The sequence below is a fragment of the Octodon degus genome, unplaced genomic scaffold (genome assembly GCF_000260255.1).
Source record: "Octodon degus isolate 3935 unplaced genomic scaffold, OctDeg1.0 scaffold00033, whole genome shotgun sequence".
NCBI classification, from domain to species: Eukaryota; Metazoa; Chordata; class Mammalia; order Rodentia; family Octodontidae; genus Octodon; species Octodon degus.
Genome location: NW_004524609.1, coordinates 16,602,729 through 16,626,210, shown reverse-complemented (window position 1 = coordinate 16,626,210; position 23,482 = coordinate 16,602,729). Strand labels below are relative to the sequence as shown.

General features: G+C 53.9%; 2 protein-coding genes across 7 annotated transcripts; one reads left to right on the top strand and one right to left on the bottom strand.

Annotated features, from left to right (window-relative positions):
• Positions 1 to 1,291: 1,291 nt before the first annotated feature.
• On the bottom strand, positions 1,292 to 9,724 carry Prcd (photoreceptor disc component). Of its 5 annotated transcripts, none has more exons than XM_023713880.1 (5): positions 9,638 to 9,724; positions 9,355 to 9,423; positions 7,077 to 7,165; positions 6,657 to 6,746; positions 1,292 to 1,872 (listed from the first exon to the last, which is right to left on the bottom strand). In XM_023713880.1, the coding sequence occupies exons 1-3, from the start codon at positions 9,709 to 9,711 to the stop codon at positions 7,144 to 7,146; spliced, it is 165 nt and encodes a 54-aa protein (XP_023569648.1). In that variant the 5' UTR covers positions 9,712 to 9,724; the 3' UTR covers positions 1,292 to 1,872; positions 6,657 to 6,746; positions 7,077 to 7,143. The 5 variants fall into 5 exon arrangements, with proteins under 5 accessions (XP_023569648.1, XP_004630191.1, XP_023569650.1 ...); XM_004630134.2 differs by having other exon boundaries at positions 7,086 to 7,165; XM_023713882.1 differs by having other exon boundaries at positions 9,359 to 9,423.
• A 2,147-nt stretch (positions 9,725 to 11,871) lies between these two features.
• On the top strand, positions 11,872 to 22,818 carry Cygb (cytoglobin). Of its 2 annotated transcripts, none has more exons than XM_023714096.1 (4): positions 11,872 to 12,419; positions 18,683 to 18,914; positions 19,176 to 19,339; positions 20,684 to 21,690. In XM_023714096.1, the coding sequence occupies exons 1-4, from the start codon at positions 12,277 to 12,279 to the stop codon at positions 20,988 to 20,990; spliced, it is 846 nt and encodes a 281-aa protein (XP_023569864.1). In that variant the 5' UTR covers positions 11,872 to 12,276; the 3' UTR covers positions 20,991 to 21,690. The 2 variants fall into 2 exon arrangements, with proteins under 2 accessions (XP_023569864.1, XP_004630190.1); XM_004630133.3 differs by lacking the exon at positions 20,684 to 21,690 and adding an exon at positions 21,697 to 22,818 and having other exon boundaries at positions 11,882 to 12,419.
• The last annotated feature ends 664 nt before the right edge of the window (positions 22,819 to 23,482 follow it).

Sequence of the window (23,482 nt, the reverse complement as noted above, 5' to 3'; positions counted from 1 at the left end):
TCTGTAAAATGGGAGGCATGGTGATCCTCCAACCACACAGGACTGTTTTTACGACTGTGTGTACAGAGTACTTAGCACAGTGCCTTAGTACAAGATAAACACCCAGTGAATGGGAGCTCCTGTTGCTTAGGCATGTTTCTAACACTCACTGTGCTGCTTGGAACTATTTTTGTTTCCTGTCTGGCTTCTGCTAGGCTGTGAGCAAAACAAGGATTGGGTCTTTGTTCTTGTTTTAACTGTGTTATCTTTATTTTGAGGTATATGTGTCAATAATACACATCCACTCAAAATGTGCCGTTCGAGTCCAATCAGCATAATCCCAGCCATGATCTAAAACATTTTTTGTCATCCCAAAGAACGCCTTCAAACTCCTTTACAGTCAGCCCCATTCCGGTCCTGGCCCTCATCAGCCACTGATCAGCATTCTGTCACTATGCATTGGTTTGCTGTGCTAGAATTTCATAAATAAAATCCCACAGGAAGTGCTCTTCTTGTGTCTGGCTTCTCACTTTGCTCATGTTGTTGCTGATGTCCATAGTTCATGTCTTGTTATTGCTGAGTGTTCTTCTGTTGTATTAGTGAACCTCCGTTTGCCCATTCACATGTTGGTGGATATTTTGGTTGCTTCTAGTTTAGAGCTATTGTTAATAAAGCTGCCTGAACGTTTCTGTAAAATCCTTTTGTGGACATAAATTATTATTCCTCTTGGATTCATTTTTTTTTTGCTTTGATTTTTTTTCAAAGTTTTATTGATAAACAGATAGCAATGAGACAGTTTCAAATCAAATCGGAAGTACAGTTCCAATAAATAATACACTGCATATATTCTTCTTAGTGGTTAATTGCTGTACAAGATGCGGACTTGTGATCCTATTTGGATTCATTTCTAAGAGAACATCACACTGATTTCCCAAGTGATTTTATTATAGAATCACAGTTTCCCCATATCTTTATCTTATTATGGTCGATTTCTCATTTTAACCACTCCAGTGGTGTGTTGTGGTATCTCGCTGTGCTTCTGACTCGCATTTCCCTGATGACTTGTGATACTGAGCATCCTTCTATATGTTCGTCGATTATATGTATACTTTTGGCAAATATTTTCTCCCATGCTTTCCAAGAGCAGAAGTTTAACTTTGATAAATGGACTTTTAATCCATTTATCCAGCAGATTTTTCTTTTATGATTAGTGCTCTCTGTATCCTGTTGAAAGGACCTTCCGGGGCTGAGGAGATAGCTCAGTGGCACAAGTGCCTGCCTGGCAAGTGCAAGGTCCTGAGTTTGATCCATGACACTGGAAAAAAAAAAAAAAAAGAAAGGACCTTCCTTTCTCCAGTGAGATATCTTTGTTACTCTGTTTCTGGATTCCATTGGTCTACTGGATATCTTTATGAATAGCAGAGAATTATCTCTGGGTAGAGGCCAAGGCAGTCATGGGTCATTGTCCTGTGTGCTGCCTGTTATCAGGTGTCTGTTTCTTGTATTTTATGCAGTTTTCTGGTTGGCTGTGGCAGAAGGTCTTAATCCTTTTTTTTTTTTTTTTTTTTTTTTTTTTGGTACCAGGAATTGAACTCATGACCTCACGCGTGCCTGGCAGGCACTGCACTGCTGAGCTATATCCCCAGCCCTTAATCCATTTTTGTATCCAGAGTGCCTGGCACACAAGCACTGCATAAACATTTGTCACATGGCAAGCCTTTGTCAGCACCTCCAGGCATAGTCCGTCTGGATGAGAAGAATCTGCGGGGCATCTGGTCATCTGGTCCAACCCTTCATTTTACTCAACAGTTCTTTTCCTGAGGAGGACATTAGTGCTTTAACTCTCAGCACCAGCCCACCTAGATTCAGCACATTTTTACTGAGTGGGGAAAACTGAGGTGGAGAGAAAAAAAGGTTAGGTGAACAGGCGGGGCTCAGCTGGCAGAACAAGGCTTCCTCAGCTGGATCTTTGTATGCACTTAGTGTGAGGGCAAAGGGTGGTACAGACGCTTATTACCAGACCGCCACTCCTAGCACCTGACAGCGTGTGTGTACATTGTCAGTTCTCAGTGCATACTTGGAAGTAAAACAAATGAATAAATTAATTTCTTTTAATGCTTAGTTCACATAGCTTCTGCGTATATTAACTCTGTGTGTGTGTGTTCACATAGGGACAAGACTGGTACTTGCTCCCCCAGTTCACAGGCTCAGAGATCTGTTGTTTTGTTTTGTTGTCATTTTCTTAGCCACTGTATTGTCTTAACTCCCACTAGGGGGCACATGTATCCCACAGAGAGGGTATGTGGTCTTTAGATAAAAGGACTTGTTACCAGCTTGTCCTCAATCCCTCTTAGAGCCACCTCTTTGGTCTCTGCCCACATCCTCCCCTTGCAAACACAAACAGGTCAACACAGTCTGCCATCTCACACTTCCTCCTGTCCAGCTGGGCTGCTGGCTGCCTTTCTCTTCTCCCCAGGGTTCTGCCCCTGGTTGTAGGAGGCAGTGGCAGTGACTGTGAGCTATGACCTTGCTGTTTCATCCCTGCCAGGGGCCACTGATGGATCCTGAGGAGGCAGCTCTTCAGTTCCTCAGCTGGCAAGCAAGGACTGGCCTTTCTGGGGCCTAGAGTCTGGCCTGTCAGATGTGTCCCTTAAGAAAAAGCAGCAGGAATGACCCTGGCAACTCTGGCCCAAACGAAGACCTGTCGAGGGCCGGTCCAGGCCCCAGTGTTTGTATCCTTGTGGACAGGTCACACCTGGAATTCCCTCACCCACCTCAGACTCTGGTGCTCTCTGCCCCAGTGTTTGGTATCAGATTTCCCAGGTGCAGGCCTCACTTCCCTGCTAGCTGTGAGTGACCTTGCGCGGGTTCTGTGAACTTTACTTCCCTAGGTGGGTAGATAAGGATAACAAGAATTCTTGTTGCATAAATGAGATAGTACTTAGAAATAAACTGGGCACGGTGCCAGTTTATTTCTAGCATATAAAAATGTTTGATGCATGTTAGCCATTATTAATAGCATTTTTTAATTAATAGCATTATTGAGGTCATTATCATTATATTAATGTAAGACCCAGTGTAAGCCATTTTGCCATTCTCCTTGTTTGGTGGCTCCCAAAGCAGCATTACTTTCCTGTAGCTCAAGGGCTCAAGCTTCTGCCTGACAGTGAGGCCCTTGCAGAGGGCCAGGGTGCCTGTGCGGCCCGTGGGATACATGGCCCTTGCATTGTGCCTGCCTCAAATTGGGCTCCAGGCTTTGGCCATGTAGGCTTGGGTCAGGCCTCTGGTGCACACCTTTCTAGGGACTGTTTTTTTTTTTTTTTTTTTTTTTTTTGTTTTGTTTTGTTTTTAAATGTATTTAGTACAAGGTCTATAGGGTCTCATTACACAGATCGGACTCATAGTGATCCTCCTGTTTTCAGCCTCCCAAGTGCTGAGATTACAGGCGCACACTATCACGCCCAGTCTCAGTCTCTGTGCACCAGGGGGCGGGGCCAGCACGGCACATCGGGGATTGAACCTTGTCCCTGTGTCTGCCTAAGCAGGCGCTTTAATCTGCTGAGCTATCTGGCCAGCCCTTCTGGGGACCGCCTTACACACACAGGCATGCACCAGACCTTTGAGGTGGGCAGCTCCTCCCCTAAAGCCACATCTGCACCCCAGACTGATGCATGACAGCAGCAGCTGCTGCAGCTGCCATGGCTACTTCCTCGCTCCTTTCCACCACCTCATTAGTTATCTGGTCATGTTCCAATCTCCAAGAGAGACTGGCAGCAACTCTGAGTGTCAGCCACAGGAGGCGCAGACAGCAGCACCTCCTGGCTCTGGTTGCTGCCCTTGGCCACCCTGCAGCTCTGAGCAGCCTCTTCCTTGTCACTCAGGCTCTGGCCAGCAGAAGGATTAGCATTCAGATGAGGAGGAGAGAGCAGGACGGCAAATGATGCCTGTCTTCCTCAGCAGTTGAGACGCACTTGGGAAGCGGAGCCTGGGAGTGGAGATACCCAGCCCAGGACCCCCATGGAAGTGGGGGCAGGATTCTGGGCACACATAGAGGCCAGATGGACCTTGCCTTATAGGCTCACTGGGTGCCCTGTGCCCTCCTCTAGTCTGCCTTGTACTTGCCTGTCGCCCGCTGATTCTGTACAGAGACGCAGGGCAGGAAGGACCATGGAGTGAGAAGGAAGGAGCTCCAAGTATTCGGAATCTACGCTGCGCAGTAACATACAGCTCCCAGTAATTGTACGAGTTCATGTGTGTGGAAGACTTACAAGGTGTGCCAGTCACTACATACACTATCAGAACCTCACCCCAACTCAGAAGTACTACTATTTCCTTCTTATAGAAGTAAACTGAGGCATATTGACATGTCAGAAGGAACCCAAGGTCACAGGAGAGGAAATGGTGGTGGAGTAGAGATTCAGATCCGGGTACTCTTGACTCCGGAGTCCTCACTCTTAGCTCCTTTGTTGTTTCGCCAGAGCCAGCAGCCCAAATTAGGACTCACCTGCTCTTCACCTTGGGTCTCTCTCTAGTTGCCCTTAGCCCTTTCTCTATGAAGCCCCTAAGCATTCCTGCTCTCCTTTGCAAGCAGTGGCTCTGTCCAAGGAAATGGGAAAAGGACTTATTCACAGGGACAGTGGCATGACCACAATTTAAATGACTTCCCCTAAAAGGGTTCACCCTTGACCCAGACTTCACACCCATCCTGCAATAGGTGCTAGTGACCCAGGCAGGGCATCTGGGTCCCGGGAGGAGTTCCACATGAGGGAGGCAACTCTGCAGCAGGAGCTGCAAGCATGCAGATTTCACAGAGAACCCTAGGGTGGGAGAGGCCCTGGGAATAAGAGGCGAGCGTGGGTTGGGTGTGTGGGGAAGGTGTAAACACAATCTGCTCCCACCAAAGCCAGCCTGCTCTCTAGGGGAGAGAGCCCCTCCTTGCCGGCCCACATGGCACCCCAGCTGCCAGGCCCAGGCAGCCACATACCCTGCTGCCAGCACTCCCTTCTTTCTTTCCCACCCTTCACCTGGAGTGGATCCTGCCCCAGGCTCACTGAACAGTGCTGTGGAAGTGTGCCTAGGCCTAAAACCTGCCCTGTGTACCTGCTCCATGACCTTGGCTTGACAGTTCCTCAGACCATTGGAAGGAAGTGGGCAACGCAGAGATGGCAGAGAGCGAAGGGAAAAATGAGCGACAGGAACATGGCAGATAGGTTAGAAAATGGCTTGGGAGGATGGGAACAGGGAACACAGATGGAGTCCTGGGAACAGCACCCTCTGGCCCTCAGCCTGACAGTCCTATCACCAGGAAGGCTCGGGCCTTTCAGGAAAGACAGGCAGGCAGGTGCTGAGACAGGTGGCCACAGGCGGAACGTGGCTTAGGTCAGGTGGGCACCCTGGCTCTGGCAGTCTCCTTCCCCTGGTGTGACCTTCCCCTGCCTCCTCCCTGCCCTACTTTGAGAGGCTCCCACGGAAGGCTCCTGCAGCATCAGCAGGCTCCGGCCTCCTCCCTCAGCCTCAGGTAGGTTCCCATTCAGCTGCTGCATCTCTCACTGCCTCTTCTCAGATGTGGGGCAGCGGCTGAGTGCTGCTGTCTTGGGAACTCTTCCATCCTCTGCTGCTTGAAAGTCAAGGGCAGAGGCCAGCCAGGCAGACGTTTGTCACTGCTGGGCTAGCAGTGGGGGGCTGGCCCGGGAGGAGGGCTGCCTGAGTGGAAGCACGGTGGGGGTGCTTTTGAAGACTAATGGTTGTGAGACAGTTGGGAGCAGCTGCCTGCAGGGTCTGTGCCTGGATTTGTGAGCAAGCGGAAATCTGCTTTGATCTCTGCTCAGGATCGGGCAGGACTGTAAAGAGAGAGAAATGGCAGGGCAGCTGGGGGCAAAGGAGGCCACAGCCATTACTGAGCAGTCAGTACATTGACAAAAGCAAGTGTCACACTCTGTCCCTTCCCGCACACTACTGTCCGTTTGGAACTTGCACATAGCAAACATTCAGAGGACCAGCTGGTGACTGCTCCCATCCAGCTGCAGGCAGACATGTCACAGATCTCACAGGCCTTTCTTACTGATGATTCTAGCAGAGCAGCCAGTAGCAGGGTGGACTCTGGGGCTTTGGGGAGAGGCAAATGCACTGAGAATGGGAACCACCATGGCCAACTGACACCACCACAGCTTAGACCACAAGCTGACTGAACTGAATCTCTCCGGAGCCATCACACAGATGACCAAGCTAATAACCTTCCTTTTTCACCAAGCACCTGCAGACTGGCAAAGGGAACCGTGGGTCCCCCCACTTAACAGTTCAGGTGACATTGGGCACATTATTTAACCACCTTTTTTCCTCCCACTTACAACATGCAGGTGGTCTCTATGGGTTAAATGGAAATCCCCAAGTCATGACTATGGGCCATACCCATGTGTCTTGATTCTGGGTGCTCCTCACTCTCTGGCCCTGCTTCCTGGCTTAGCTGCCATGCTGCCCAGAGTTAACTGGGTGGACCCAGCAAGTCGTTCTCTCTGGACCTTCTCAGGTTCCTCTGCCCCTCAGATGCTACCCAGGAACTCAAAGGTAAAGGAGCCTAAGAGCAGCAGGCAGCTTCGTTCCTCTTGCCAGCCCCGAGTAGGCCTCACTCAGGAAGCCCACAGCTGAGTCTGTCCAGGGGCCGAAAGGGAGGAGCCTACCTTCTCCATTGCTGTTTCTCTCATTCCCTTAATTGGTTTTCTGCTGAACCCATAGCATCCTCCTGAGCCAGGGACAAATGAAGACTTGGGCTGAAACAGAAAACCAACACAGATCAGCACTTTCTCCCATGCCCACACTAGCCTAAACTCTCAGAGGAGACATTCCGGAACACCACCTCTTGCTTAGTTCTCCGGCAGAATCCTCAGGCCCCAGCCCAGCCACCACCTGGTTTCCCTCTAACCAGCCTTAGCCTGTGCTCTGGAATGTATCAGGCTCATGATGGAGCTGAACAAATGACTTTATCCTCCCACTTAGCTTCCCCTAGTGACCACCAGAGCTGAAGACTGCCTGGTGTGGCGAGTATTTCTTCTTCCTTGACCCCAGCCCTACCCTCTGGCCTCCAGGGCTCCTGGCCCTACCTTACTTGCCTGGCCAGCTGATTCCAGTCCCCAGAGCTGAGCCCAGCCTGGTGAGGCAGACAAAGGCTTACTTCAGAGGTTCTTTCTCCCTAAGTGGAAGAAAACACTGGAGTCAATGGACTGAGTGGAAAGAACAACCCATGTTTCTGGCTGTCTTCTTTTTCCTATCCCCACACATAACCATTCAGGTATTGAGGGAAAGAGCACCCAAGAAACAACTTGGAATATATGACTTAGAACAAGAAAATTTCATCCCTGTGCTACCTCTAGCCAGCCCTCTTTGACAGCCACCATCAGCAGGTGGTTCATTCATGTCGGACCGATTTTTCCAGCTAACTGGATCCCAAGGAGCTAACAGCACTACTTCCTTCTGGCTAAGTCGCTCCAGGCCAGGCCTGGCCAGATGGTCTGCAGATTTGCCCTTTCCTCTCCTGCCAGGCCCGTTTCAGGCAAAAGAGGGTTTGCTTGGAAGCTTGAAGCTCCCACATCAGACACAGATTGGAAGGGTGGTCTCAAGCGAGTCCTTCCAATCTTCCTGTTCCTTAGTTTCCTTAACCATTAACAAGAGATGTAAAAAAATACATCCTCCAACCCTTTTCTAAGTGAGTAACCATGTGAGAAACCCCTAGGGAAGAATACAGCACTGATCAAATATAAAATAACAGCTACCAAGTAGTTGCTCTGTTTCTTCAGGGAAACCCACAGTCAGTTTGTTACTAATTCCAGTTTACAAGAAATAAAATGGTTACCTAAATTACCCAAAGTCTCTCAGTAAGAGGAGAACCAGGATTTAAATTCCACAGCCAAAGGCAATAGGGAAGACCAGCCAGCATTTGAATATGTCTTGTGGGTGAGGCCTAGTCATTTTAAATATGTTAGCTTGTTTATCTTCACAATCAGCTACTGTCAGGAAGATCTTAGCTAGCTGTGGAGTCAGGAAGGTGTCCTTGAAAGGCCTCTATTTCACACTGGGCCTATCATAGTCCAAATGTGAGCGACTTCCAGGACAGAGATGGTAGGAGATAAGAGAAAGAGTCAAGTCCTCCCTCTTGCCAGTATCTACAAGTGACCTCTTGCAGGCAGGTTGTCCACCCAGAGAGAGACATGGAGGGTTGCAGGCATGCATGCAGACTGTCCCCACCACCTGAGGACAGCCTGAGTGGAGACACCCTCCAACCCTGGGCCCCAAAGCCAGAGGACTTCATAGGATCTTTTTCTTTTTCTTTTAAACCGGGGATCGAACTTAGGACCTTATGCTTGCCAGGCAGGGGCTTATGCCACTGAGCTATCTCCCTGGATCATAGGATCTTTTTTCATTTTTCTTCTTGCTTTTTCCATTACTGAGGATGAAGCTTGGAGCCTTTGCATTGGGCTACATGTCCAGCTCTTTTTTTATTTTGTATTTTGTCTAGCTATATCCCTAAATTGCTCTGGCAGAGCTTAAACTTGTCATCCTCCTGCCTCAGATTCCTCAAGTGCTAGGATTGCAGGTCTGTGCCACCATGCCCAGCCTCGAGGACCTTTGTGGCTCTCTGTTTCAGTAGGGGTAAGAAAGGTTTCCCATGCTAGGTGTGTCCATAGGCACACACAGAACTCTTTACATGTAGGTCCTTAATAGATAACTGGCTGACTTTCCTCCATGTCTTGTTGGGCTTAGAAGTCTCTACCAAAGAGCCAGGGGAGGAAAAATCTAGAAGTTCCCACAGGGTCACCCCCCTAAAGGCCACATGGCTTCAGCCTAGGGAAGAGTTAACTTTTGGCCACTGGAGACAGCTTCCTGCCCCAGGGACTGCCCAGCCAATGGCACTCAGTGCTGATGATGTCATGCGCCTCCTGCACCTTCTATTGGGGACTGGACAGCGAATCCTGCTGTAGGTTCAGGCAGTGGAGCTGCTGAGGCGGCGGGTGGGGGCAGAGGGAGACAGAGGGGGAGGGAAGGGCAAGGACGGAGCAAAGCAACCCAAAGCTGCCGCTGCCTCCTCCCTCTTTCGGCTCCCCTGTGCCTTCCTTCTGACAGAAGGTACTCCTGGGGCCGGCTCACACTGCCGTTTGGAGAAGCGAGGCAGTGCAGCTTTGGTTCAGAGAAGGGGCCGGGGGCACACACTCTCCTCCCCTTTTCTACCCGGTGAAAGCAGACATCTGGCCTTTCTGCCAGGCATGCAGCATGACTACACACACACACACACACACACACACACACACACACACATACACACCACACCCCAACAGCTTCCATGGCAGCCCCTTCCCTCCTCTACCCCTGACTCTTTCACTTCACCTGCCTGAGGACTGGAGGTCCACATCCGAGTTGCTGCCCACAACTGCCCCATCCACTCCACTGGGTTCTCTGTGGGAGGGAAGAACAGGCAGGGAAAGCTGTGGGTAGTGCCCAGCCCTGCCCAGCCCCTCCCCACAGCCCAACCACCAGAGCTGTGGGGCTAGAGGCTCTGACAGTGACCCTTCCCTCCCAGCCCACCAGAGGCCAAGGTAGCCACTGCCTACTTCAGCTTGGCTGTAACCCAGCAGGCCGCCCCACCCCCATAACCCAGTCATTTTCTCACGGTTCGACCCGGTTGGCAAATCGGCGGCGCCAGAGCATGGCCAAGGTGCTGAGCAGGAAGAGAGTGGTGCACATGGCTCAGCTGCCCCATCCCCCCCAGGCCAAGTCTGCAGAAGGTCCCAGGCCTGGGACCAAATGGTCCTGGCCAGCTCTCATGAGCCACTGCCCACTGCCTTCTGTGTCTGTCTTGAAGCTCCTGCTGGGGAGGATTAGGAGGCTCAAGCTGCTTAGTGGGGTCAGCAGCCCTGACCTTGTGCAGGCTGATTAACCTCACTGGACCCTGGGTCTCCCCTCTAGTGGCAAGGTGCATCAACCCCTTGTAGGGTGAGCAATGAAGGTTTGATAGTCATTGGGCTGTCCTCAAGGGGCTGCCAGTCTAACCCAATAAGCTGTTAAGTTAAACAAGTAGCTGTAATTAAGTGAGGCCCTGTGAAAGACCCCCAGGGAGCACTTCTGGAGTTGCAGGCATCCAGGAAAGCTGCAAAGAGGAGCTGCAGGCACTGGAACTTGTACATCCTCAAGGAAGAACAGACCCTCAGGAGACTCTGCCGGGGCTGCAGACATTTAAAAAAAAAAAAAAAAAGCATCTTCCAGTAATGAGCTGAGATCAATGATGTCACAGCGGAGGCAGTGGGAGACGTGGAGGAGAGGCTAACGATATTCGATGATGGAGCCAGGAAGACAAGGGCAACCACAGAGCAAAGGGCTGGCTCTGTTCCATCCCCTGGTTAGCCCTCTCCAAACTTTTCTGATTCCACACCCTCCAGTAAAAGGCACAATTTAAGTGTGTGCTCCCAAAGCAAATTCTACCTTATATAACTACCTTATATAATTTTTAAAAGTATAAACTTATACGTTGTACACTAGATTACTGTATGGATCCATTCCTCTACCTTAAGACATACATGAAATGTGTAAAGAATGAAATGAGATTTCTCCTGTTTTCTTTCCCAGTCCTGGGGAGCTCTTGGGAAAGTTTTCACATCAACTGTGGGAAACAATTAGGGGAGTCTGGGGTGTGTGGAACACGGAGCCAGCAACAGCCCGGCCAGGACCTATCAGGTCTGACACTGATGGAAGAACTTGCTCCCCCACACCCCGCTAAGACCTAAGAAAGCATTTAGTTCTCCCCTTGGGAGGGGCCTAAACCTTGAAGCCCAGGGTGGGACCCTGCGCAGCCAAGGGTCTCACTACTTCCTTTGGCTCTCAACCTTGAAAGTAGGTTTTAAAAATAAAGACACAAACCAAAGTGGAGAGTAGCTCCGCCTCGCAGTGCTCGGGCTGTGAGACACCTCAGTGTTGGGCAGGATAAGGTCACCAGGGAACCCAGAGGTGACCCAGAGACCCCATGGCTACAGGGGCTTCTGTGTCAAGAGGATGCAGGACCTGTGTGGCCTTGGGCTTCCTCTGGGAGTCTGACAAGGGACTGGCCATCTCCAGGGCTCAGCAGCTGCCTGAAGGCAGCACAGCCTCATTCTGGCCCAGTCTCACTCTCCCTGGCCCAGTCTCACTCTCCCTAGCAGCTGCCACCATGAAGGAGGGAGCACTGGGACCTTGGTGGAGCTGTGATGCCTGCAGAGCTTGGGCCTTCTTCAGGACTTGTACCCCAGCTCAGGGTCCAGGCTCGGGCCTCTCCTCGGGACTTCACTCTGCCCTGCTAAGTCCGGAATGCAGGACAACGGGTTGCAGAAGGCTGGCTTGGGTCAGGCATTAGCCCCCTAGCAACTTCTTGCCCAAGGTGAGGTGCACTGACAGCGGGTGGATGCTTGGCAGGAAAGAGGGCACAGGCCTCTGGCACCCAGAGGGCAGGAGCCTGCCTAAGTTGAGCTGGCCCCAGCGGTAGGCGGCCAGGGAGATGGCCCCAGTGGGGTCCACAGCGTAGGATCTGGGAGTGGCGCCTCAGCTGGGAGGCTAGAGGGTGGGCGATGGGATGGAGCAGGAGCCCTGCTCTGCACGCGGTGGGACTCGCGTTTGCCACCTCGGGTGGACAGCGGGCGGCCACGCCGCCAGTGCCTGGGTGTGCTTGACTTTGAGCAGCCAGTTCCCTGCAGCGGAAAAAGGTACACAGGAGCACACATCCGAACACCGCGCGCAGTCTGAGCCGGGACTAGCCGCCCCAGTCCCGAGCCTGCCGGAGCGCACTCCTGTTCCGCCCGCGCCACCCAGAGCCGCGTGACCGCGGGATCCTCCCGAGACCCCACGACACTTCGGCCACACCTACCCCTCGCTCCGCCCGGCGGGGACCGCGGTGGCCTTGCGGATGGGTGGGAGGGCGGGCGCCAGCCGCGTTGATCGCCCCCACCCCACCCAGCCTTCACCTTGCCAGGATCCGCTCACCGACACAGAACCGGGGGTTTGGAGCGGATTTATTTTTTAAACATTTTTTCCAGCTACCACATCCCGCCTCCTCCCCCACCCACTCCCCCCTCACGGTCCCAGCTCCCCGCACATATACCCTGCGCATACACACGCGCGCACACACACACACACACACACACACACTCGCCGGGCGCTCGCAGACACACACTCCCTCCCTCCGGCGCTATACCCCTCTCCCGCCAGCCGCGCACGCAGCCGTCGCCCGGCGCCCCGCGCCCGCCGCCGCCGCCGAGCGAGGCCAGGCTGGGCTTGGAGCTGCTCATGGAGAAAGTGCCCAGCGAGATGGAGATCGAGCGCAGGGAGTGGAGTGAGGAGCTGTCCGAGGCGGAGAGAAAGGCGGTGCAGGCTACGTGGGCCCGGGTGTACGCCAACTGCGAGGACGTGGGGGTGGCCATCCTGGTGAGGTAGGTGTTGCTCCGCCGGGCCGGGCCCACGGCAGGGAGGGCGGCGGCGGCTTCGTGCAGACGCGGGCTTGGCCGGGTCCGAGCTCCCGCACCACCTCCCTGGCTGCTACCTTGGCCCGCCGAGCCCGGGGGCGCGCAGTGTGGGGCGTCTTGGGGTGGTCGAAGCCCAGGTTAAGTCCTCCCTGGCCCCGGACGGGTGTGGGGCTCACCAGGAACCAGGAGCCAGACACCGAAGGGCACGTCGGTTGCTGCCCCTTCGTGCTGGCCTCAGAACCCCTCCTCGCGTCACTGGTCTCCCTCCCTGAGGACCCCAGTCACCCCGCCAAACTGTATGCGCTTGCTTTTTACAGCCCTCAGAAGGTCAGAGGGACTCCCTGGGTTAGAGATTGTAGGCTCAGCTGGCGAAGAAGGGGCTCGAGGACTGGCAGACCCATGGGGCTCCTAGGAAGAACAGAGCCAGGAGTGGAGGTCAGAAGGAGTACACAGCTGAGGTCCAGCTTTGCCTGCTGCGCCTCCTTGTCCTTAAGGGGCCCCCAGCGGGAACATGAGGTGAGGCACAGGTGAGCTAGAAGCAAACAGTTCGGAAGGACACTGCTGAGTTTGGTGAGGGAAGAGAAACTGGTATGTGTGGTGGTGGGTGGGCTGCCCCAGAACGCAGCCAGGGAGGATATGCAGTGTTACAGAGTGCCTCCAGAAGCCAGTGCCACTGAGGTCCCCCACCCAGAGTGACACTGTGCACACACTTGCCCAGGGGTGCACACACACCTACAAGTTGATGTCCCCAAGCCCCACACATCAGAGGCTGACTGCTTGCAAATCAAATCTTGACTCTCTTCCACACTACCAGGGTGTAGGTGGAGAACCCACAACATGCTCACCCTGAGCCACCAGCCCCTGGCACAGGGAGGTTGTCAACCTGGGACAGCAGAAGAGCTGTCGAAACTTGGCCATGTGAGGACCCTTTAGTGTATGTCTGTGTCCCAGTCCTGTGGGTTTCTGACTCCTCTTTCTCCACTTCTCCCTCTCTCCCCTCTGCCTCCCCCGCACCTGGGAGCTACCAGCTCCTTAGTGATAGTCCCTGACTCCAACCTAGAAAGAGATTTTGGAGGACAAGGGGAAGAAGCACTTTGGAAGAGTTAGAGGAGGGCTCCTGGGTAAGGGCAGCTCCTTCTGCAGCTCCAGAGCCAGGAACCCAGCTGAGGGTGGTGGGAAGCTAAGAAAGGGGTTGGGATCCTGAAGTCACAGTCACTGCAGCCTGATTGGCACATGCAGGCACCCACACGAGTGCACAGGGGGGAATGGAGTCTCCCCTGTGCACCAGACTGCATCCCTGGAGGCTGTGATCAGCCATGTGGCAGCCCATGGCCCACTGGGCTCCACATGGGTCACAGGACCTTGGACATTTTCCTCAAGACTTGTTGAGCCTCAGGTCCTCAGTGCCATTCTCTCTCATTCCCCCACTACCAGGGAAGAACCTTCTTCAGAAACTTGGAGTGTGCAGAGGAAGGAGCTGAGCCCTGAAGCAGGGCTCTTGGATCTCTGAGCTCTCTTCTTTTTGTCTTTACTTTTTCCATTTGTTTTTGGTGTTGGGGGCAGAAGCCAGGGATTTATACATGCTGAGCAAGTGCTCAGCTATGACCGCAGCCCCTTCCTTCTTTCTCTACGCCCTCCTTCTGGCTGTTTGCCCATTCCTGACCCGGGGGAGGAGGGAGAGTATATACCAGTAAGCTCAGCCTCAGACGAAGACCCACCATTAATCTCAGACAGCCTGAGAGGTACTCAGACATGGCCTGCCAACTACACTTCTCTGTCCCGAGCCCTGCGTGGTCAGGAGCCTGCTTGGGCAACCTGGGCCAGCACCATCTCAGCTACTCTCTGCCAGCTTCCAGTCCCACAGACCTTCCTCTCCTTGCCTCCTCCTACTGATGCCTGTCCCAGAGTCTGCCCAATGTGGGTGAGGGAGGGGCAAGGACAAGTGCTCCCAGCTTCTCAGGGCCTCCTATGTCCCTGTCTACATCTTGTACCCAGGAGACTTGTCACAGCCTCCCATCTGCCCATGTACAGCCTGTACATCCACAGGACCAGGTCCCCAGGCCCCAGGGAGAGCCTGTGATCACGCATCCACATGAATAGTTGCCCTTATCAGTCAGGGGGGTGAGGAGGAGGCAGGGGCCTCCACACCCTACCTCCAGCAGTTAGCAAGGCGGAGGTGGTGGAGCAGGAGATGTGTTGGGGTCTGAGGCAGACCCCACGTTTCCACTGCCAGAGAGGAGACCAAGAGGGAACACCCACCCTGGCTCCTGGTTGTAACGCTGACACCTTCCCCCTCACACTCAGACGAGCCTATTTCGGGCTCTTGGAAGCCCAGCTGCCTCTGCAGCCGAGAAACTCCCAGAGACTGGCTGTGAGGCTTCTGGCTGTGAGGCTTCTCCTGGCATCGTAGGCCAAGCTGGGAGGGCTTGCGGGGGGTGACACAGCAGAGAGAGGGACTAGGAGGCTGGCACAACACTCCAGGCTACCAGCTCCCCTGGTTGTGGTCTGGGCCTCCCTGAGGCTCTTTTTTTTAAAATATTTATTTATTTTTATTTATTACATTTATTTATTGTGTGTGTGTGTGGCCAGCTCAGCCCACCAGGGGGCAGGGCTGGCTGGCATGTGGTGCTGGGGATTGAACTGCGGTCCCTGTGCTTTGCCAAGCTTGTTTCAAGTAGGTGCTTTAGACCACTGAGCCATCTCTCCAGCCCCCCTCCCTGAGGCTCTTATGCCTCAGGATCACCACAAAGCCCTGGGTGTTGAGGCAGTAGATTCACCTGGGTCCCTGGCCATCAGGCTCCCGCCTAGCCATCTCTCTGAGCACTCTGGGAATCCCTCAAAGCCTGGCTCATTCCTGGTGCTGCCACTCACCTGATTGGGCAGCCATAGACTTCAATTCCTAGCCTTTGAGGTGAGGGTGAACACAGGACCAGATTCAGGAGGGTACCGCAAGAACTCGCGAGCTCACCTCGTATGTGCTCGGTGAGAAGTCTTGGCTGTTTCCTCGGCAGGAGGACTGGAAGAACACCTGCTTGGTTGTGGCAGTTACATACGGAAGAGGCAGTGGTGCCTTGCAAGTAAAAACATCAAAGTCTGAGATGCACATTTAGGTCCAGACTGGGTTTTTACATCTGTCCCTTACTGCAGCGCTTCTCTGGAAAGCAGCGATGTGTTTTCAAACCCTTTGCCTTGCTTGTCATCTGTGTGTCTGCAAAGGGCTGGAGGGTTCCTTGGGGACTGCTGTCTCTGCAGACAGGGAAGTGATGAGGTGGTTTGTCCAAAGTCACATGAGCCTCAAAGGGGTCCTCTCAGTCTCTGTATGGACTGTACTCTCTCTACCTCAGTCTCCATTGTTACATCTGACCCCCATAAAGGGCAAATTGTTAACTCTCTGATCTCAAAGGGGACAACCTCCCAAGAGGTGGGAATACCTGAGGGAACAGGTCCAAGACTCTCAGGGGCCATGGGATTATGTAAATTCTGGTTGAGCCCAGCATTGTCCCACATGGTGCCCCACCTCCAGCCTCTCTCCGCACACTGCAGGACCCTGGGCTTAGCAGTGGCCAGCGGGTGCATGAGATCTGGCCTCTGCGTGGGGGCTTGAGGTCCAGCCCCACAGAGTGAAAGTGGGTAGGGAAGGCCACTTGAGTAGCACTAACAGTCTGGAAGGGGCACCAGCAGGCCTGCACCAGGCTAGGCACTCTGAGGGGACAGCCTGTCCAGAAGGCACCCACCACAGGGACAGGGGGCAGCTTGTTGAGGACTGTCACCTATGGTAAGTGCAACTGTAGGGCTGGAACAAGATGGTGTAGGTCAGGCACAATGGGCTGTGGCTTTGGAGATGCGACATGGGTACAGTTTGAAGGAGTCTGGAGTGTCTCATTAAGGAGTTTTGATTTTTGTCCAGTTACACAATCAGGAGTCATTGGATGCTCTGAGCATGATAGTGACAGGATGAAAGCAATACTGGGGGGAATTAAACACTTTCAGATAAACTGGACAGAAGGACCAGAGCTAAGAAGGCTAGCTGTCTGTTCTAAAAACTTTACAGGCTTCCTGGGGAGGTAAGACTGATGGATACAGGGCCGGCCAGATAGCTCAGTGGATTAAAGCACCTGTGTAGGAAGACACAGGGGCTCAGGGTTTGATCCCTGCTCTGCCATGCCAGCCCCGCCCCTGTCTCAAGAATCACTGAGTCTGATCTGTGTAGTGAGATCCTGTAGACTCTGTACTAAATACATTACAAAAAAAAGACTGATGGATGTGAAATAACATCAGATCTACTCCAGGTAGGTAGAATCAATGGCTTTTTTTTTTTTTTTTTTTTGGTATTTAGGACAGAGTATACATGGTGTATAGGGTCTCACTACATAGATCGGACTCATAGTGATCCTCCTGATTACAGCTTCCCAAGTGCTGGGATTACGGGCACGTGCCACCATGCCCAGTCTCAATCACCATCTCCGCGTGCCCTGGGGGTGGGGCCGGCACAGCAGGCCTGGGGTTCAAACTCCCAGCCCCTGTGACTGCCTAAGCAGGTGCTTTAATCCGCTGAGCTATTTGGCCAGCCCTCAATGGCTATTTTTAATTAAACCAGCCAATCAGTATTAACTGCAGGCTGAGGAGGGGTTCAGGAGAGGGGAAAGAGAAGCGACTGCGCAGGAAGAGGGTGTGTGTGTCTTGTGTCTTTTACTCGCTGGCTCAATGACCTTAGCCAGCGTGCTTTGTTCATGAAATGAGCTGTAACTGTTACAGTGAAGGCAGGTAGGTACCAATCCTGGTCGTCCTATGGACAGAAGGATGCGTCCCGTGAGGACAGGCACTTTCCCATTCCATCTTTACAACAACTCGTCTTATGGGCAAGACAGTGATACTCCGAAGAGTTGGGACAGCAAGCTGGATGCAGCGACACCCACCACACTACTGTACCACCCTACCAGGACAGTCCCAGCTGCTTAGGAAGCTGAGGCAGGAGGATTGCGTGAACTCTGTGCGTTCGAAGTCAGCCCAGGCAACATCCGTAGACCTCATCTCTTAAAGAAATAAAATAAAATGGAGAATAATAGACCTGTGATCCCAGAGCCCTGACTCTGACTCTGTCAGCAGTGACTGGACCAGGCCTGGAAGGACATGTCAGGTTCAGAAAAGAGACAGGAATCTAGGAGGAGCTGGGCATGGTGACACAAACTTGCAATCCAGCTACAGGAAAATCACAAAATTGAATGCAGCCTGGGCGACTTAGCAAGACTGTCTCAAAATTTAAAAATAAAAAGGGCTGCTTCCGATTGGATTTGAAACTGACTCATTGCTATCTGTTTATCAATAAAACTTTGAAAATAAATAAATAAATAAATAAATAAATAAAAATAAAAAGGGCTGGCTAGGTGTAGTGGTATATGCTTGTAATCCCAACACAGGAGGCTGAGGCAGGAGGATCATTGTGGGTTCAAGACCAGTCTGGGCTACAAAGTGAACTCAAGGTCAGCCTGAACTGCATAGTGAGACCCTGTCTCAAAAAGACATAAATAAATAAATAAATAAATAGGGCTATGGATGTAGCTCAGTACTCGCTAGGTCTGATCCCTGGTATTACAGAAAAGGGAGGCAAGGGCCGGCCAGATAGCTCAGCGGATTAAAGCACCTGTTTAGGCAGAAACGGGGACCGGGTTTGATCCTGGCGTGCTGTGTCACCCCTGCTCCCAGGGTACACTGAGATGGCAATTAACACAGGATGTGGTGACACAGGACGCCTGTAATCCCAGCGCTTGGGAGGCTGAAAACAAGAGGATCACTATGAGTCTGACTTGTGTAGTGAGACCCTGTAGGCCCTGTACTAAATACATTAAAAGAAAGAAAGAAAGAAAAGAGAAGGAAAGAGGAAGGAAGGAAGGAAGGAAGGAAGGAAGGAAGAAAAGAAAGAAAGAAAGAAGGAAGGAAAGAGAAGAAGAAAAGGCCTGCAATAGGAAGCTGCCACTGCCAGTCCGAGCCAGCCCATGGATGCGGCAGGACCAGACTCAGCCACATGAGGGTCTGTGTTGGAGGAAGAGTGACCTCTGTAGTGAAAACAGTGACTGGGCGGGGTGGCCTCTGCTTCTCTAGCTCCCGCCCTGGCTCGTGCCGCTGAGCTATCTCCCCGGCCCTCTAGCCCCCACGCTGGCCATCATCCCTGACTGCACCAAGCGCTCAGAGGGGGAGTCCCTGTTCCAACACCCATCTCTTCCTCCCACCAGGTTTTTTGTGAACTTTCCCTCTGCCAAGCAGTACTTCAGCCAGTTCAAACACATGGAGGAGCCGCTGGAAATGGAGCGAAGCCCCCAGCTGCGGAAGCACGCCTGCCGCGTCATGGGGGCCCTCAACACCGTGGTGGAGAACCTGCACGACCCCGACAAGGTGTCCTCCGTGCTGGCACTCGTGGGCAAAGCCCATGCCCTCAAGCATAAGGTGGAGCCCGTGTACTTCAAGGTAGGGCACCCGGGAGCACCGACACTCACAGCCATGTCTGCTGGGATGGCTCCCAGCCTGCACCCCTGGGGGCCCAAGGTGGAAGGCAATGCCTGGCAGCAGGAGGGAAGGGTTGGGCCACCCCCAAGAGCGTGTGGCTCCCACAGCTGCCAGGCCCTTGCCTCAGGAATCATCCCCTCGGCCCGCATGGGGCGGAAGTGGATCCTGGGGAGGTGCAGGGGTGGGGGTGCATTCACAACTGATTTCTCCCTTTACCCGCAGATCCTCTCTGGGGTCATTCTGGAGGTGATGTCCGAGGAGTGTGCCAGTGACTTCCCACCAGAGACGCAGAGAGCCTGGACCAAGCTGCGTGGCCTCATCTATAGCCACGTGACCGCTGCCTACAAGGAAGTGGGCTGGGTACAGCAGGTCCCCAACACCACCACGTGAGGAGGGGGTGAGGGTGGGCTGGGCAGCCTCCCCTTGCTCCTGGGGCCCAAGGGCTGACATTTTAAAGGCGCAGTAGCAAACAGCCCACCAGACAGCCTCTCTGACCTCAGGCCCCACCGGCTAACCCCAGAGCCTACCCGACCCAGGACAAACTCCTCAGGGGCAAAGTCTTTCTCTTCCCTACACCAAGGGAACACAGGACCCCAGGCCTCTGCTACTCAGGCAGAGAGGTACCACAGAGGGAAGAACGGCTGCTGAGGCTTCGAGGCATCCCGGGCCAGCTAGCTGTGGCCGCTTCCTCCCCAGCGCCAACCACATGGGCCTGTTTTTCCATCTAACGCTGACCAGTGCTCCCACCACCCTCAGCCTCAACAGGGCCAGAGCCAGAGCCGGGAGGGTCACGAGGACGCGTGCCCACGCACACAAGCCCAGGCCCACACAGGACCTGCATGGGTGGCACTCACATGCACACCCAAGAGGATGTTTACTTCCAGGCTGACCCTGAGGCCAGCTCCCAGTCCTGGGCTCAAGGAGGGTGGCCAGCCTCGGTGACTCCAGCTGGGGGGGCGCGCCCCTGAGACGTGGCAGGCGGCTGGGAACACTCCCGGCCCTGGGGAGGGGAGGGATGGATGGCTGACTGTGGGAGCTGAATGGAAGGGCGGAGCAGGGCTGGAGTAGGAAGCAGTTGAGGGGTTGAAGAGGGAGGTGGGAATGGAAACCAAGGGTCAGCCAGCGGCTCAGGACACGTGCTGTAAAGAAACATTCCCCGCAGTTTCCCATGGAACAGGCAGTGTCTCGTCCCCAAGCTCTGCACGGGCCTCCTGCTCTCCACTCTCTTGAGTCTCTTGGACAGGCCAGCTCCCAGGAGGAGGAGGAGGAGGAGGAGGAGGAAGAGGAGGAGGAGGAGGAGGAGCAGGAGGAAGAGAAGGATGAAGAGGGGGAAGAGGAGGGGGAGGGAAGGAGGACGGGGAGAGGGAGGAGGAAGCCCCCCCAGGGTAGTGGGTAGGCCAGGCCTGTCAGCCTTCCTGCAGCTGACCAGGGCAGGCAGGGAGCTTGTGCTGCATCCTCCCCCACATCGGCAGCGCCCCAGGAGAGTTCCGGGGAACTTGGGGCTGCAGACAGGCCAACTCCAGATGTACACAGCTGGGCGCAGGCCTGACCCAGACTTGGAGTGATTGGGAAGCAAACAAGAGCTTTTTACCTGTGGGGGGATGGTACCTACAACCTGGAGAGTTAGAGTTAACCCCTACTGGAAGCTGTCACCCTGAAGGACCACAGAGGAGCTGGTGGGAGGGGGGTTCAGGGCAGGGACTCACCCTCCCACTCACTCCTCTCCCCAGGAGGTGCTGCTGCCCCCAGATGGGTTTGTTTACAGCTGGGAGACAAGACTTCCTGCTTTTTGAGAAAAGAGCTTTTTTATGGGGGCCTAGAGGGACTACAGAGAGAGCTGGCGGTTGCGCCTCAGTGAATCAGAAGCACATGGCAGGCACCCCCCTTCCCCTACCCCAGCTGGACCCCAGGGACATAGATGGAGCCAAACGCCAAATATTAAGAAATGCAGAAATTGCCTGGTCTGCCCTTGTTTCTGCTTGTGGAACTGGATGGAGATGGGCTATGTGGAGGACAGGCTGGGGTCATCTACACTGAGATCCCCAGCCGCACATCAAGAGATCGTGCCCCACCCTTCTCCACCCTCCACCCCACCCTGGTCTCCCAAGGGAATGGGACCCCGAGAAGGCGAGAGTCCTGGGTCCCGGGCCCGTGGACCCCACACACCTCCAGGGTCCCACGGGCTCAGAGAGTGGGAGGGAGCTCAGAGCTGACTTCTGAGGCCGCGTCCAACCGCTCTTATCTGGAAGCAGTGGCGGGCCAGACGCCACTGTTTATTGAACTGTCTCTGATTCAGGGTGTGGGCGCCGCTGTGTGGGTGGAGGGTGGCCTGGTGGGAAGCGGTCAGCAAGCTGAGAGGGGCTGCATGCGTGTACTGCACATGGACGGGGAAGATCTAGCGAAGATCTCGGCAGGCGGAACACAGTGGAGCACGCCTCAGAATGAATAGGAAAATGCTCAGATTTGTACAGCACTTTGCAGTTCTTGAGATGCTGTTTTACCCCATCTCTGTTCTCAAGCAGGCAGGCAAGGCAGACTTCCACATTGCAGAAGGAAAGGTCTGGGGCTCCTCGGGGCCACCAGGCTCACACGGCAGGCAGGAGGCACAGGGAGGACTAGAACTGGGGCCTAATGACTGCTTCCCACCATACCACGCTGGATCACGGCAGGAAGTGCCCTGTCTGCCCCCCCAGGTTCCCTGACCCTTGTAACCTATTCCCTCCATCTCCTGTCTCATCCACAGCCCACCCACCACGCTGCCCTCTTCAGGGCCATAGGACCCCTCCCAGCTCCCCTCTCCCTGGCAGCACCTTGAGCAGAAGGCTGAGTTCTGAAGACCCTCCTTGACCCTTCATTTCTGGGTGCCAAGGAAGCTGGAGGAACCCCGACTCGTCTTCCCCGAAGGAGGCGTCCGCCACGTCCCCTGAGCTGCCAGGAGACGGCAGTGGCTGCCCAGATGCTGACCCCAGCGCAGCAGGGCGGGCAGGGACCCTTCCACCTTGCAGAGTGGGGCCCACTCTTAGCTTTTCTACTCACTATTAGAGAAGGACCTAGCTGAGCGGCCGGCAGGAAGCGAGGCAGGGCTGTGAGTCACTCGGGAACGAACTAGCTCGTTTCATCATGCCGCCCAGCATGCAGGTCTACACCTCACCATCTAGAGCATCCTGCACATGTCTCCCATATATTCTACAGATATATTCTCTATACAATCTATATAAATATAAATATATATATATATATATATATACACACACACACGTGCATATCTATACTGTGTGTCTGAGGCCTGGGACCCTCCGTCCCACCCACTAATGTGTGTGGCCAGGGGGTCCCGGTCACCCTTTGCACAAAGTGTTCTGGAGCAGGTAGAGTCCACAGCAGCACAAAGGATCAGCCTGGATTGCAGAGTTGGGGCGACCCAACTGCCCGGCTTGCCACATTCCTGCTGACTTGTCCTAGAACTGGCAAAAGGGCAGACCAAGGGGCCCTTCAGAAGCTTCCCGCTGGGGGACCACTGGGGCAGGGACCCCAGTAAAGAAGCCTGGAATGCCAGCCTGTCTGCTGGCCCCGGGGGCAGTTCTGAGGGTTGCAGGAGAGGCACAGGGCCTCCCTGTCTCTCCCTGCCCTCCTCGGGCTGCCAGTTGGTCCTGTGGCCCATCTGCATTGGCCTCGCTGGGCAACCCCTTTGTGTGCCCCTTGGTCACATGCATCGTCCTGGAGGGAGTTCTGCTGCTGTGACTACTGTGCCTGCACCCCTCCTGTCCATCCTCACGCTGTCATCGTGCAACTGCTGTCTTCCTTTTGTAGTTTCTGATGTTTGTAACCAGACCCATCTGTGTCATTAAACAGACCCGTTCTTCCTGTATGTGGGGACTCACTCGTCCATCTGTCCCGGCCACCTGCCTTCACCTCTGTCTCCTCCTCAGTGCTGGGGTCCAGTCTTTTCCTTCAAAGCCCCCCCCCCAGCCTGTGTCTCAGCCTCTCTAAATAGGTCCAGCTCTGCTGTGGGGCCTTCACTGCTTAATCGAGAGTGCAAAGCTGAAAGCTAGAAGCTGGGGCTTTTGTAGGCACCGGGAGAGCATCTGCCCCAAACACAGAGTCAGGGAGACAGGGCTGCGCCGCGGAATGCTTGTCATTTCAGCACTTGCTGAGGCCGAGGCAGTCTGACCCTGTTTCAAAATAGAAAAGTAACAAAAGGGTTAGGGATGTAGTTTAAGGCCAAGGCCAGGAGTTTAATCATCAGAACCTCAAAAGAGGGAAGGGAGAAAAGATTTTCTGCTAGAAAACTCTTCTCAAGAAGATAAATGGGGGGCCAGGGAGATGGTTCAGTAGAATAAGCGCTTGCCTGGCAAGTGCAAGGGCTTGAGTTCAATCCCGGGCTCTGCCAAAAAAAAAAAAAAAAAAGAAGAAGAAGAGAAATGAGGGAGGGGAGAGGCATCCAGGCCATAATCTTGTTGGTCTGAGTGCTGTAATCATGGGCCCTGCTGCCCCGCTGATGTCATGAGCAGAGGCTCTCAGAAAAGAAGGCA